General features: G+C 35.9%; 1 protein-coding gene across 4 annotated transcripts in view; it reads right to left on the reverse strand.

The window, feature by feature from the left end:
- Window positions 1-5,011: 5,011 nt before the first annotated feature.
- Window positions 5,012-16,782, reverse strand: part of LOC110466225 — a 38,527-nt gene continuing 26,756 nt past the window's right edge. For all 4 annotated transcript variants that reach the window (XM_021522611.1, XM_021522610.1, XM_021522613.1 and 1 more), the window contains one exon: window positions 5,012-9,725. In XM_021522611.1, the coding sequence (XP_021378286.1) occupies window positions 7,989-9,725 (1,737 nt within the window). In that variant the 3' untranslated portion in view covers window positions 5,012-7,988. The remainder of the gene's footprint in view (window positions 9,726-16,782) is intronic.

Below are 16,782 nucleotides of genomic sequence, written 5' to 3' on the forward strand. Positions count from 1 at the left end.
TCCTAATCAGGATGTCCACGCTCGGGACCGTGTATGTTATAGGACGTAAATATTTAGTAATTCGTTGTTTTTTTGCCTATTTTTGCTTTTAAAAGTCAATAATACATATGTTTTGAGCGTATTCATTGCTAAGTTTACTAATGTGAAGAATAATAACGGATAAATCTAACATTTGATTTCCTGATCAGGATGTCCACGCTCAGGACCGTGTTTATTGAAAGATGTTTATATACAGCATTTCGTCGTTCATGTTACCTGTTTTTTCTTTTAAAAATCATAATGACACATCTTTTAACCGTGTTCATCCCTAAGTTAACTTATACGACGAAAAACAAACGGATATATTTAACATTTGATTTCCTGATCAGGATGTCCCCGCTCAGGACCGTGTTTATTGTAAGATGTATACATTCAGTATTTTGTAATTCGAGTTATTTCTTTCTCGTTTGAAAAGCATTATGACACATTTGTTTACCGTGTTCATCCCTAACTTAACTTACATGACGAAAAATAAACGGATATGTTTAACATTAGATTTCCTGATAAGGATATCCCCGTTCAGGACCGTGTGTGTTATTAGATGTATATTTTTTAGTATTTCGTTGTTCATTTTACATAGATCTACATGATCAAAGGGAGGCAACTGTTAAATACAATTCCGCATTATGATTTCTGCTACACTTTTTGTATTAAAAACAATGATCATAATCCCTTTGTCTTGATAATTTGATGCTGATACTTTCCCATGCTACACATTAGTCACATATTGATGCAAATCATTGCAGATTTTTGCTAAAATAAGTGTATGAAAAGGCCACAATATGCAACGGTCCTGGTCAGCGACGGTCCCCGTCAGCCCCGGTTCCAGTGAGGGCAGTTCAGCTGTTAGACACTGTTGGTTTCAACCGGGATACGCGAATGTAGCCATGGTACTCAGACGGGAATGTTATAAACGGGAGCTGTGCACGGTAAAGCATTAAATCGGAAGCCTGTTTCGTATGTTTTAACCGAAAGTATGTGAAAGTGAAAGTAGGAGTTTAATACCACCAAATATACGTCTGGTTATAGCGGTATTCACATTATTTTAAAAGGTTAAGCATTATAAAGTAGATGGGGGTAAGTGGTTGAGAAAGGGATGTTCCTATGTATTTTATAACTGTAGGAAAACGATATAACTGCATGTATAACCTACAATTTCGTCATTAAAATGTTTTATCTTAGGTTTTTTTTTCATGGATTTCCTCTAAATGTTTTAAAAGTAATTTGATAAAATTGTATTATTACCCGTACAAATTCACAGACAGATTATGAACATTTATTAATTGTTTCAGACTGGTTATAAACTTGTATTAACTATAACAAACATAATAAGAACATTTATTAATTGCTTCCGGCTGCTTATCACAGACATAGGAACATATTTTTTTTATTTACTGTTTCAGACTGGTCATACACCTGTATTTATTATCACAGACAGGCTATGGATCATTAATTATATTGCTTCAGATAAAATTGTTTTAGCTTTCACAGACATTAAGGAACATACTTATGTATTTGTAATTCTATGTTCTATCAATATATTGTCATGTAATAAGGAACATTAATTCATTGTTTCAAACTGGTTATAAACTTGTATTTACTTTTACTATCACAGACAAGAAGCAATGTTTCATTATTTAATACATACATACAGATAAGTGATATTTCATCATCAGGTGCATGTTCTTTAAAGTCTTTGAGATATTGATCACTAGATATATATTTTGTAGGGATACAATTGTATTTTGTGACCTAAAAGGCATTTCACACATTAACCAAATTCCGTCTTTGCGTATTGCAGAGTTATCTTCTCTTGGGAGCAGGGATTGATTGTTACGTCACTTATTTGTGAGAGTAACGTCATCATTTTTTGAGAAAAAGACGCAATTTTCTCGCACAAACCAATGACGTAACAATCAATACCTGCTCCGAAGAGAAGATAACTCTGCAATACGCAAAGACGGAATACATGGTAACCACATGCACTTTATTACCATTCAAATATAAGATATCATGGTAAAACAGATATTTATATAATGAGAAAATAAATAAATAAATAAAACTATTTTCCATTCAACCTCCCCTCAAAAACAACAATAGCAATATATTTAGGAACCTTTCTGTAGTAAGTAATTTCATGTGTTATATCAGCTGTCTGTGATAGTAAATACATGTGTAATACCTGTCCGTGATAGTAAATACATGTGTAATACCTATCTGTGATAGTATAATACCTGTCTGTGATAATATATACATGTGTAATACATGTCTGTAGTTAGTATTTATATGTGTAATACCTATCTGTGATAGTATATACATGTGTAATACCTGTCTGTGATAATATGTACATGTGTAATACCTGTCTGTGATAATATATACATGTGTAATACCTGACTTAATAGTACATGTGTAATACCTGTCTGTGATAATATAAACATGTGTAATACCTATCTGTGATAGTATATGCATGTGTAATACCTGTCTGTGATAGTATATAGCATGTGTAATACCTATCTGTGCTAATATATACATGTGTAATACATGTCTGTAGTAGTATTTATATTGCTGAGCAACAAAAACTTTTGTTAGGATTTTCCCAGGAGACTGGTCCTAACTCAGTGCCTCTTGTTTATTATAAAATTAACCAAGATGTCTTTACAAAGAAATATTGAGAAGGTTATATAGTTTACAGAGTATATAAAGAGTGATATGCATAGTATACAGAGAGTGGTATACAGAGTATATAAAGAATGGTATATAGAGAGTGGTATACAAGGTACATAAAAAGAGGTGTACAGAGTACACAGGGTGGTATACAGAGTATATAAAGAGTGATATGCATGGTATACATAGAGTGGTATACAGGGTGTATTAGAATTTGTCTATATAGTACACAAAGAGTGGTATACAGTATATGTAAGATGTGGTAAACACAGCATATAGAGTGGTGTACACAGAATATAAGGAGTGGTATAAATGTATATATTGAATGTTACACACAGTATATATAGAATGGTATACACAGTATATAAAGTAGGTATACAGTATGTGAGAAGAGTTGCATAGAGAGTATGTAAGGAGTGGTAAACACAGCATATAAAGTGGCATACACAGCATATAAGGAGTTGTAAACACAGTATATATAGAGTGGTATACACAGTTTATATAGAGTGATATGCACAGTATGTATAGAGTGGTATACAGAGTATGTAAGGAGTGGTATACACAGTATATAAGGAGTGGTATACAGCTTATAAAGAGTGATATACAGAGTATATAAGGATTGATCTTGTAACATAGTATATAAAGAGCGTAATACAGGGTATAAAAGAATTGGTCTGCATAGTATAATAAGAGTGGTATACAGAGCACAGAGAGTTGTATTCAGAGTATAAATGAGTGATATACAGAGTATTCGGAGAGTGTTGTATAGCTGAACATAGTAAAGAAAAAGTGGTATCCTCTATAATACAGCCTCATTGCATAAGATACCTGTATATATCATCTCTAATATATATAGTGTATTGAATCATTTTCCAGAAGATACAATGTACATGATACAAAATTTATACATGGTATGTTTTCCAGTAAAGAGGAAAATAAGACATTTCATCTTCAAAAACCTACTCTTCCTGAATGACTGCCAAAATTGTAGTATATCTCAGGTCTGAAAAAAACTGAGGCAAATCAGTCACTAGGCCAGAGCATTTGAGTGCCAATAGAGGAAGTTTGGGTGTAAAGATAATTAAGACCCCCCCACCATGTAACCATCTGAATACATCCATGCTTACATGATTGGCTCCAGGGTCCTGCCCTGCCACAAGGGGCTTAATTTAGTCCCCACATTTTACATGAAATCAGTAAAGATCCCATCCTTATGCTGCTGGGCATGCAGAGGAAAAACACTCATGATACCAAGATAGTCCTTAATGGAGCCCACCCAACCCCTGAGGACTTCCTCCTTCAGTCATAACATGGAAATTGTTGAGATCCCCAAGCTGATATTTCTTGTATGGTAAGAGGTAATCAACAACCTTTAATGAAAAATAAATTTCCAGGTGAGCTATTAATAATTAATGCACCTGTGCTTCTTGTTCTAGAGAGGCCACAAAAAGGGAACATATTTGGGAAAGTCCAGCAGAAGCACACAACATGCTAGGCTGATACCTGTCCTTTGAAGATTACAAAAGAGCACATCCGACTTCAAAATCAGTCAATTTCTACCGTTACGCGACCGCAAGTTTTTTTGTATGTATACCTCAAAGGATCTAACTAGTCTTCTTGTCTCATCAACAGAGTGAGACACACACTGAGCCTTCAATTTTGCTATGACATATTCCAGGGGTGTATAGAGAGCGTAGGTGAACGTAACCCCTGGATATCAAGGATGGTTTTGCTCCCTGCTTTAACAAAGTCTTCGAACCCAAAGACAATTGTGAGCCCAACATTTTGCGCCAAATACGCAACAACTACTATAAATAGACAAAGTTTATTGTGAAATAAAAATGGTAAAGCATTTTTTTTAAATAATCTTCTTAGCCAAACCTCGCCAGTTAAGCCTTGATTCTGAATCCAGGTCTAATTTGGTGTTATAACATTATATGGAAGATGTCAAAAAATAAACCAACATTTTTTTTGTTAAATATGATGTTTCTGTTATTTCATGTTTTTCTCGGATATAAATGACAAGTGATAAAAGTGAAATGTACTGTGTATACTGCATCATAAAGATATTTGATATAAATTTGTCACCCTGGTAAAATACCACACACTTCCTACCGACACAACTACTATGTACGTGGGTAAACGTACTGATACTAGTCTATTTAAGGTGTGGCTAGTACACTACATATATACCTTTGGGTTAACAGATTCCTAATAGTACAATATAATTTAAAGTTGGATACATATTTGCAAACTTTCCCTTTTTTGGAGGGAGACCCCCCCCCCCCCCCCCCCCCCCCCNTATGTGTATTGACACAAATATACTGGTGACAGATCTGTGCATGACCAGACCAGGTTCGAACCTGGAACCCTCCGAACTGATCACTGCCGATTGACCGGCCAGTCCAGTTCGGCTACATTCCTCCTTCCTCTTTCTAAGTTTTCACCACCAAGAACAACTATTTTACATTAACCCATATTGGGATATCCCCTTGTCAAGCATTGACCCAGTGCTTTAATGAAGCAAGGGTGGAAAAAAACACCCCAATAAGAAGAAAAAAAGAGATATGCATGGCCAGACAAGGATTTGAACCCAGGACCCTCTGACCTCTGGACGGACACTCTTCCGTGATTCAGAAATGACGGCCAAGACAATGAATTTGATCGTTGACCTCAACTGGAACTTGGGCCTATGGACCCAATTGTGTTTGCCACACACTGCCTTGCCATCATACATAGTCCCTTAAGTTTAATTGAGTTATCTTCACCAAGCTAAAGTTATGACCCCCCAACAATGATTTTGACCTTTGACCTGAATATAACTCTGACATTGGGGATATGGACCCAATTAGTGTTTGCAATACTCTGTCCTGCCATCCTACATACATGTATATCTCTTATATTGCATTGATAAATCTTCAGTGGGTAAGAAGTTATGGCATGGATAATGAATTTGACCTAAGATCTCAATGTGACCTTAACCTTCCATGTACAGACTCAATTGTGGTTTGCAACAGACCATCTTGCAATCCTACATTTATTCCTTTAATTTCATTGAGTTACCCTTAGTCAAAACTTTTAGCCAAGACAGTGAATTTGACCTTTGAAATCAATGTGACAATGACCTAGGATGTACTGACCCTAGAGTAGTATGCGACACACCGCCTTATCATCCTACATTTCTTCAGAGGTTCAAAAGTCATGGCTCAGATTATGAATTTGACCTATGACCTAAATGTGACGATGACTTCGGCTGTGTTGACCCTAAAGTAGTACCATATTCACCGCTTTACCATCCTACATATGTTCCTTAAATTTTATTATGATATCTTCAATGGTCAAAATGTATGAGTCTGACATCAATTATGACCTTTGACCTCAATGTGACCTTGACCTAGGATAGAATAACAAACAGGTGGATAGCAGCTATGTACTTCCCGATATTATTTTCATGAAGCATAAAGAAACAAGAGTCTTGTATTGTTCACCTTGATATTTAAACAATTAAGGCAAAGTTTTCACATTCAAAGTAATATTGCTAATGTAACCCACATTTGTTCTCATTCTTTTTGGTATCAAGGATGTTACAAAGTTAATCTGGTGCCTTTGTTATTTCAGCCATTTCCATCAGCATGTTATGACCCTTGGATTAAGTCATGAACATAAGTATACCTTTATTCATCTGTTCATACAATGCAATTGCATATATGGTTATTAGGTAGGGATCTCAACTCTTTCCAGGTTATGATCAAGGGAGGGAGTCCCTTGGGAGGGATTCAGAAAGCCGGACCCTGGACCAATATAGAAAGTATGATTGAGTTTGTCTTTTATGCATGCATGGGTAAAGGGTAGGAATCTCGACCAGTTTCATGTTCTACCTTAGGAAATCTTGAAAACGCTGATATTTAATAAAAACAAAAACTTTTATCCAATCAATTTTTGTTTCAATCAGTGCACCGTTTTAAAGTCATACAAAGTCAGAGAAGATAACCAAGTGTTTTTCTAAGGAAAAACAGTTTTTGTTTGAAGATATCCTGTATCAAAAAAAATGTTCCTGAGGGAATTTTCGACCTTAGTAATGGGGTTAGGTGAAAATTAAGAAAAATCAACATTTATCAATGATACACTTTTTTCTCAATAAGTTCAAGTTTGCAGTATTACACTCTTTCATAGTGATACAAAGTCAAAGAAGATATGTCCAAGTAATGTTCTGAGGAAAAATTTGACATTTTCCAGTTTTTATAAAATGTGATATTTTGAAGATATATCAGAATATTTTGTTTCTAGGGGAATTTGACTATTTTCTACCTTAGGAATGGGGAAAATGATGAAATTTGAGAAAAATAAACATTTTACCAAAAAATTTGCAGTATTGCACTGTTTTAAAGTTAAACAACGTCAGAGAAGATAACCATGTAACTTTCAGAGGAGATATTTGAAAATTGTGGTCTTTGTAAAATTTCGATTATTTTTTCGGCATTAGTTAAGATATTGCAACTTGTAATACTTGATAAAAATGAAAATTGCGAGATTTCAACGAGTTTCAGACTAAATATTTTTCCGTTAATTGGAATAAGGGTAAAGTTTGAAGATATATCAGATTGTTCTGTTTCTAGGGGAATTTGACCATTTTCCTTCCACCTTAGGTATGGGGAAAATGATGAAATTTGAGAAAATGAATATTTTACCAAAATTCTTTTTTCTCAATGAGTGTACATTTGTAGTATTGACTGTTTCTTAGTAATACAAAGTCATAGAAGATAACATGTAACTTTCAAAGGAGAAATTTGGAAAATTGTGTTTTTTGTAAAATTTCGATTTTGTTTGATGTATTAGTTAAGATATTGCAACTTGTAATACTTGATGGAAATGAAAATTGCAAAATTTCAACTAGTTTCAGACAAAATATTTGTCTGTTAACTGGAACAGGGATGTGTAGTGGAGGGATTTGCAACTCAGAGTCCATTGGCGAACACTTATCGTCGCTTTTGTGTTTGTTCACTGGACCGTGAAGTCATCGAGGGCCTACTCTGGCCGGTCTGCGCTTGCGCGCTAGTGTTAGGTTATACTCTCACTTGCTTCTATCTCAACCCCAAGGGGGCGAACGATTTTATAAGTCTTCACCTAACAAGGGAAAAACAGCTAGCATGCGTAATTATTCTGAAAACGACATCATCTTTTTGCAACATTAGGATAACGTCATCAATTTAAGGATGGTGCGATGCACTAGGTTCACCATTACAACTTTTGTTTCCATATAAACAACACTCGCTCCGCCCTATTTATTATGCCACTGGGTCGTTCAATTGGATATTTCCGTCTTCGTAGTAATGGTCTATGCAATCATGACTATCAACAGTAGGGCACTTTGCAAATTTATAAACGGTTATTTTCCCACCTTCACTATAATGCTGTTGGTGCAGAAAGAGTTCGGGGTACATAGTACGTGCAAATAAAGCCGGGTTTCTCATTGTCGATACTATGCGTCCACTATGTAGAATCTTTGTCAAATTACGATGTTCAGATCTCACTGTGAAGGATTCAACTGTATCACGTGACCAGATGTCAACATGCCAATGTCTGGTGTGTGCGCCTAATTGTGCGGGAGTTGCTTTTGGAGTGCATGGACTGATATGTTCCACTCCCACTCTTATGCCTTTCGAACTCAGGTTTAATCCAGCCTTTCTCAATTTTGTGAAGTCATTACAATGAAAATTGAGATCTCCGTCTGCCTCCCAAGGAATCACTTTATACATCTTCACAGCTCCTAGATTTGTTCCCGCATTCAATTGGCACGATGCACCCACCTTTTCACACATTTCCATAAATTCATTGTTTGCATCTGCCAATTCCTGAATACAGCACGGTGACCTGATATATCCTTTTCGCCTTTTACATGGATAGTCATAATTACATCCAAAATGTATAACCAGTCCAAAAGAAAACTTTAATTTATAAAGATTTCGTTTTCTTCCAAACTTCTCCCACTCTACGGTTAAATCACTACGGCGTGGGAAATCCATATCGAACAAGGCGTCAGGACAGAGCGCAACGTCAGAATTCAGCCTCATGAAAAAATCTTCGTACAGTCCCATAGGAGTCAAGTTACCGTCAAACTTTACCTGCTTTAGCTTATCTGTTCTCATAAGAAATGGTCCATCAACGTGATCGCAAAAAACACAATCGTGCATCGACTCGTCGTACCCCTCCTCGTATACTAATGTGTAGTTTCGGAACACCCTCTGATGGCAACCTAAATGCCAATAGTTATCAGAGTTTCTGATAGCCCCGCCGACTGCGTTAACCTTCAGAATCTCTATCTCTCGCACAAGTCTCTCGATCCGGGAATTCGAATCAAGTTCCGTTACATTTCTAACAATTAAAGTGTATTGGGTTTTCACTTCCTGTATTAATATGTTTAAAGCATTCCCCTCAGTGGTTGTAGATTCCATGTGCTTTACACGTATATTTCTCTGCTCCTTAACTTTCCCACCGTAGTCACCAACTACGACCGGGATATTTTCGCCGTACGTATCTCTGGTAATTTTTGTATCAGCTGATGAACCGTAATCAAGACGAACAATTGTGACAATTTCCTCGAGAGGTTTAGAAAAGGAACAATTCCTGATCTGATAACCGTTCATTTTATCAACGTAGTACTCCGGACAAATACTGCTTGGCTTGTCTACTTTCCGTCGTGTGACTTCTTCAAAAGAGGTTTTGAATCCCTTCAGTATTGCATCCATATGCTCACATGCATATTTCAGTGCTGTTCGTGTTTTATAGCCTCTCGCATGTAATCTGGCCCTTTTTAGATACATAGCTACATCAAATATTTGCCTAGGGATTTTAGATACATCAACAGGAACTGAGGAAATATCCAATGTCTCCGGTGTTGGACATTTTTCAGCAAATTGGGGACATGATGAAATGTTTTGATCAAGTGTGTATCGATATAGAAAGAATATTTGAAGAGCCAGCACAGTTCCAATGGCGAACGAGGCGACAAGGTAGGTGTTCATCTGTAAAATACAAGAAAACAAAGATAAATCAGCAGCGATCTTTATCAGGCAATTGTCTTTATTACCGTTCGATAGACAAGTCAGGATTACATGCCCAATTTCTAATGAAGCATACTTGTGAATCTTACAGAGCGATACAATTCATATAGCTATATTCCTATAATAATCATTTAAACCAATTATATAAAGCAGTTAATGTAACAAATATTGATATGTTTTCAATGCTACATAATGATGAATGACATACATTTTGAGTTGAACTTTTATTTCAGGTTTTGCCCATTTAACATTTATGGTAATACAGATACTAACGACAACATTTTCCCTCATAGATGGATTGAACGACTACTGTCTAACCGTATCACCTGAAGTGCGAAATATGGATCAAATTCATCATCCTCGATACTCAAGGGGCTACGCTCACATTCACTCTCTGCACCCCTGGAAGATGCCATAGCAGAATTGAAGGCATATAGCTATCTGTTTTAGAACAACCTGACCAATCGCTAGGCTGATCCCTATTCTTTGAAGATTAGAGAGGAGTGACACTCAACTTCAAAGCCAGTCAATTTTACTGTTACTCGAACATACATTCTTTTGATGTACATCAAAGAATCAGACAAGTCTTCTCGTCTAATTCACAATGTTATGCACACTGAGCCTTCGATTTTGCTATGACATATTCCAGGGGTGCAGAGCGAGAAAGTGAGCATCGAGTATGGCATAACATGAGTTTATTTGATCAGCACTAGCTCTAGCATGATGAAAGTATAACAATCTAAAGTTTGCAGTTAACAAGATAAGGGCGACTAGTTGTTTTTCTCTAATGTTATGATCAGACCATTTGATTTTTTTTAGTTTTATTCATCTAACTTCTTTGGAATACAGGCATTGGCATTAACAACATCTCAATCATCGTTATATGAGTAATGTATCTTACGTTTAATCCATTCGGCTAACCTCGGTTGATTCCAGTACCCTCGATGTAGGTACGGAATCTGCCAAGATGTGACGAGTGACGTTTAACACCGATATCGTACGTTTTACCGTTTGTAATTCTTCTTACCTGCAGTACCCTTTTGAGTGCATACTCTAGCTTAACGTGTTTCTTTTCATTCAAATCCGACTATGAACAGAAAGATCTCGCTAGATTTATATATTATGAATATAGACCACCGTGTTAGGCACAGTAGTGTAGTGGTAGGACGCCGGGCTCGTGACCGAATGGTTGCGGGTTCGAGCCACGGCACGGCACTGTGTTGTATCTTTGAGCAAGAAAATTTACTCCGCTTGTTCCAGCTACTCAGCTGTAGATGAGTACGTGGTTGGTAAATGCTAGAATTGTTCAATGCGAGCTGTGAGCGCCGAAATGGCAGCACCGGCTGCATGCTCCCCAGGAGTTGAGAAAAATGTTGGCTGGTTGCAAACGACCTATAATTAACCACGGATAATAATTTGTGAACCGCTTTGAGACGACCTACGAACTAGGTTGTGAAAAAGCGGTATATAAGAACCTCCAATTATTATTATTACTATGATACTTATGATTCTAGCTTGCGATAGACGCACTAACTGTAGCGTGCCAATATGTGAAAACAACCCAATATATGAAAACAGAAAAAACTATATTGAATTCATTAATTACTGTGTTTAAATTGCTTATTATTCAAACTTACTCTAATGTGGACCATCTTAAATAATTAAATCTAATGATTAGCATAAAAAATATTTAGATATTTTTTTCACTTTTCCCGAATTGGGTTGCACATGATAGGACAAATCCTATCAAACCAATATGTGAAAACATGATTTTTTTCTTTCTAAATTCCTAAGTTACTCTCTGTTAATTACTTATTATTCAAAGAAGCTCTAATGTGAACAATATCCACTAATAAGATACACTAATTAGCCAAGATATACAAAGATTTATTTTCACTTTTCACGAATTGGGTTGCACCTGCAAATCCTATATACCCAATACGTGAAATCATGATTTATTTTTTTAGATTCCTAAGCTACTATCTGTTAACTAATTATTATTCAAAGTGACTTTGATGTGAACAATTCCCACTATTAGATGCAATAATTATATAACTAGTCAGACGATATCAAGATTTTGTTTTTCATTTTTCAAGTTGATCAAACCAATATGTGAACAAAAGGCCCAGAGGGCCTGTATCGCTCACCTGGATAGTAAGCAGTCATAGCAAGATATTAAATACATAAACTGTTCTATAAATATTTCCAAATATTAGCTCTGTCTCTCAGTAACATCTTAACTTATTGGGTCCCCATTAGGATCGAGGCATGGCTTCTACCACATTGAATCATTCGCAAACTTTGTTGGGCTCCCTTTAAGGAAGCTACTTGTTAAATACCACGCCTTTATGCCTTTCACTTCTTCAAAAGAAGTTGTTTGCAGTTTTTGCTATATTTGACCCCTGTGATATTGAAAGGAGGGTTGAGGTAATTGTCAATAGCAAACTTTGTCGGGCTCCATCTGTGACAGTTACCAGCAAAATATTATAATTATATGCCTTTAGATTATTCAAAAGAAATGATTTTAAGTGTTTGATAGCTTTGGCCCCTGTGATCCTGAAAGGAAGGTTGAGGTAATTGTCAATAGCAAACTTTGTCGGGCTCCATCTGTGACAGTTACCAGCAAAATATTATAATTATATGCCTTTAGATTATTCAGAAGAAATGATTTTAAGTGTTTGATAGCTTTGGCCCCTGTGATCCTGAAAGGAGGGTTGAGGTAATTGTCAATAGCAAACTTTGTCGGGCTCCATCTGTGACAGTTACCAGCAAAATATTATAATTATATGCCTTTAGATTATTCAGAAGAAATGATTTTAAGTGTTTGATAGCTTTGGCCCCTGTCACCTTAAAAGTAGGTTGAGGTAATTTTCATTTGAAGAAACAACCAGCCAAATAATGATTCTATGCATTTCGATCATTCAGAAGAAGTCGTTTGGTACATTTGACTTCTTCTCAATAACCAAAAGGCCCAGGGTACTGATATTGCGCCTGTATCATGCTGTGATGAAGGGCTACCAAGTTCGTTCAAATGAATGACCTTGTTTAATACTTTTATAACAGAACTAATAACAGACGATTGGGATATATTAGATAAGTAGGAAGAAATACTTGAAGCAGAGGTTAACCTTTTCACAACATTGCAACTACAATATGTATTAGACTTTCAGATTCCAACTCTATATTAATAACTCTATTATCCAATTATGATTTTTCTAGCATCAAGTAAAACTTCAGGAAACAGAAAAAGAAAAGCATTTCGATCATTCAGAAGAAGTCGTTTGATACATTTGACATATATGACCCTTGGGACCTCGAAAGTAAGTCAAGGTAATGCTTCATTCCTAGAAGCTATCAGACAAATATTAAGGTTCTATTCCTTTTCAGTTCTTCAGAAAAGTCGTTTTAAGTGTTTAACATATTTGACCTCTGTGTCCTTGAAAGAAGGTCAAGGTCAATTTCATTTGCAACGTCTGTCAGGCTTTATGCCTGGATACTACCAGCCATATAATAATTATATACCTTTCAATTATTCAGGAGAAGTGGTTTAAGTTGTTTGACATATTTGTTCCCTGTGACCTTGATAGTATAGTTCAAGGTATTTTTTTTCACAAACTTAGTCGGACTCTAACTAGAAAAGAAACTAGCTAAATATTAAGATTCTATACCTTTCACTTCTTCAGAAGAAGTCGTTTTAAGTATTAAGTATTCTGGACAGAATTAATAAGCCGCTCGGCTCTCGCCAAGAGCGGCTTAAAAATGGCTAAAAAGGGATTTGAAAGACTTGGGATCATTTTTAGTCATCAATAAATTATGCAAACAGAACAGGGAAACTTCAAGAATTTCAGAATCAGGGTATAATTACCTGTATTCCAAAAGAAAACAAAGATAAACGTTATTTAAAAAATGGAGCCAATGTCACTTTTGAATATAGACTATGAAATAGCTTCGGCTGCAATAGAAAAAAGATTAAAGAAACCCTCCCTAGTATAATAAGTGTGACACAGTCAGGTTCTATAAAAGGTAAGTTTATAGCTGATAACACAAGACCTCTGTAATAAATAATATGAACTATTGTATTGGTTATGTTTCGAAAGGAGAAATTGTTCCTGCACCTTTAACCTGATCATTTTATGTCTCGAGCTGTTGTGCAAAAATCGACCTTTTCATCAGCAAGTGGTAATTCATTCAGAAAAAATCCAAAAGTGCCAATATTTAAAAACTTTTATTCAAACCTGTTGTTCGTTTTCATGAAGATAATTTTGACACAAACTAGACATGTTAACTCGTTTTTTTTTGTCGTTTAATCACTGTTTGAAGTTTGGGGGTTTAGGCAAAATTGAGAAAAAATAACTTTTTTCCCTCAAGTTTTTTCTCGGAATTTCACTTTTTTAGGAAGTTTTATGTGCGTTTGGAATTCATTTCATTCTGAAAAATTGTTTTTTTTAAGTTTTTATGGACTTTAGAAAAATCGTTATGCTGAAAAAGGCCACTTTTTCAAGTTAACTTTATGTCATATTTTCAAGTGAAAACACGGATTAAACTCCATAATATAATGAGTATTTTCATACGATTTTTTATGGTCAACTCGGATTTTAAATATTCCAATTTTTGACAAATTTATTGCAAATTGTTTTTTTCTGTATCAACCATAATGTCAGGGTTAGAAAGTGTACCTTATCAGCATAAGAATGGCCCTTTTCAGCATAACTAACCCCAGGGTTAGATTATGCTGAAAAAGGCCATCTTTGATAATGACCATAAGCGACCTTAGGGCTTACTTATGCTGACAGAGGCCAATGTGGCTTTAAACAACATAATCAAACCCCTGGGTTTACTTATGTTGTTAAAAGCCATATTTATGGCCTCCTTCAGCATAAATAACCCCAGGGTTTACTTATGCTGAAAAAGCCATATTTCTGGCCTCCTTCAGCACAACTAACCCAAGGATTTGCTTTTGTTGATAGAGGCCAGTTTGGCCTTTTTTCAGCAAAATCAAACCCCAGGGTTTGCTTATGTTGATAAAGGCCATATTTATGACCTGCTTCAGCATAACTAAACGACAGGGTTTGCTTACGCTGATAACGGCCATTTTGCTGGCCTCCTTCAGCATAACTAACCCCAGGGTTTGTTTATGCTGATAGAGGCCAGTGTGGCCTTTTTTCAGCATAATCAAACCCCAGGGTTTACTTATGTTGTTAAAAGCCATATTTATGGCCTCCTTCAGCATAACTAACCCCAGGGTTTACTTATGCTGAAAAAAGCCATATTTCTGGCCTCCTTCAGCATAACTAAACCTCAGGGTTTTGGTTAGGGTTAGGGAAATAAATTATTTTGAAACTAATATAATGGTCATTGTTTAATATTTTTTAACGAATTTTTTTACAGAAAGTTGCCTTATATCTGTCTCTAATGGTATGCAAAAGAAAAAATCTGTTTGAAGTTTGGGGTTTTTGGAATTATTGAGAAAAACTAACTTTTTTTCCTTAACGTTTTTAACTGGGAATTTCACTATTTTAGGAAGTTATATGTTCAAAAACACGTTTGAAATTCATTTCATTCTAAAATATTGTTTTTTAAAGTTTTTATAGACTTTAGAAAAATCGTTATGCTGAAAAAGGCCACTTTTTCAAGTTGTCTTGTTGTCATATTTCCAAGTGAAAATACAGATTCAGCTCTATAATATAATGAATATTTTTCATACCATTACTCATGGTGAATTCGGATTTTGAATATTCCAATTTTTGACAAAGTTATTGCAAATTGTATTTTTTCTGTACTCACGGTCAAGAAGTGGGCCTCTTTTTCTGGCCTTTTTCAGCATAACTAAACCCCAGGGTTTGCTTATGTTGTTATAAGCCAGTGTGGCCTTTAACAACATAATCTAACCCCAGGGTTAATTATGTTGAAAAAAGCCATATTTCTGGCCTTCTTCAGCATAATAAACCCCAGGGTTAACTCATGTTGAAAAATTACGTAATTGATATATATCGATGATATTTTTGTGTGATTTTCTTTTTGTCTGTTTTAAAACTCGCAACAATAATAGTTGTTTCGAACTGAATATATAAGCCCTGGTTAAAAGTTCAACTTTTTTTACAATTTGTAATTTCTAAGTTGATTATGCTAAAAAAGGCCATAAATCTAACCATATTTTTCTAAAAGAGGAATACATATATTTTTGTATTGTTTTGAGGGTTAGGATTAGCACAATATTTTTGAGGGTAAGTGTTAACATAACTGAACTTAGTTTTTAACCCCCTCTAACCCCCTGAACATTTAAAAGTAGTTGAAATTTAGTTGGAAAAAATGAACTGACCGTATATATGGTGGAGAGGACTAGATCTCCCAGAATCAAGACATTATTCTAGCTTCTTGAGGAAACTTATATACAATTGTCATTGTTCAATATTTTTTAACGAAATTTCACGGAAAGTTATGCTGAAAAAGGCCACCCTCCAGAAATTTATAATTAAGCTGTCATCGAAAGGGATAGAGATTAATTATATAGAGGGTTAGAAATGGAACGTTCTCTGGCAACTGGCAACGTTGAAAGTTTAAAAAAATATTAAAAATTGACCAAGTTAGGACTTAATCCGAGAAAGTGTCCTTCAACAACATAAAGCTAAAACTGGACACCATTTGCTACTGGGTTAGTTTCCGATCGTCCCAGGAGCGGTCGGGTCGTCCGCGTGTAACGACCGCACGACAAGACAGGGCGATTCGATTGTCGCACTTGCGCAAAAGATTCAAGACTGCTGTAGAGACTGCGTCGCATACCTTAGGTACTCATGGCAGACCCATTAGTCCTCAAACTGCCAGGAACCGCTTGCCTGTCGAGAGAATCATTGCGCGCCGACCTTATGTCGGGCCACCTCTGACACCACGGAGGCGGCAAGTGCGTCTTGACTGGATGCGCAGACATGGCCCGAATAGGTTTGGGATGCGTCGATAGAGGCGTGTGATGTTCACCGACGAGTCTAGATTCTGTCTGTATCGCTCAGACGGAAGAAAAAGG

The sequence above is a fragment of the Mizuhopecten yessoensis genome, unplaced genomic scaffold (genome assembly GCF_002113885.1).
Source record: "Mizuhopecten yessoensis strain PY_sf001 unplaced genomic scaffold, ASM211388v2 scaffold11125, whole genome shotgun sequence".
NCBI classification, from domain to species: Eukaryota; Metazoa; Mollusca; class Bivalvia; order Pectinida; family Pectinidae; genus Mizuhopecten; species Mizuhopecten yessoensis.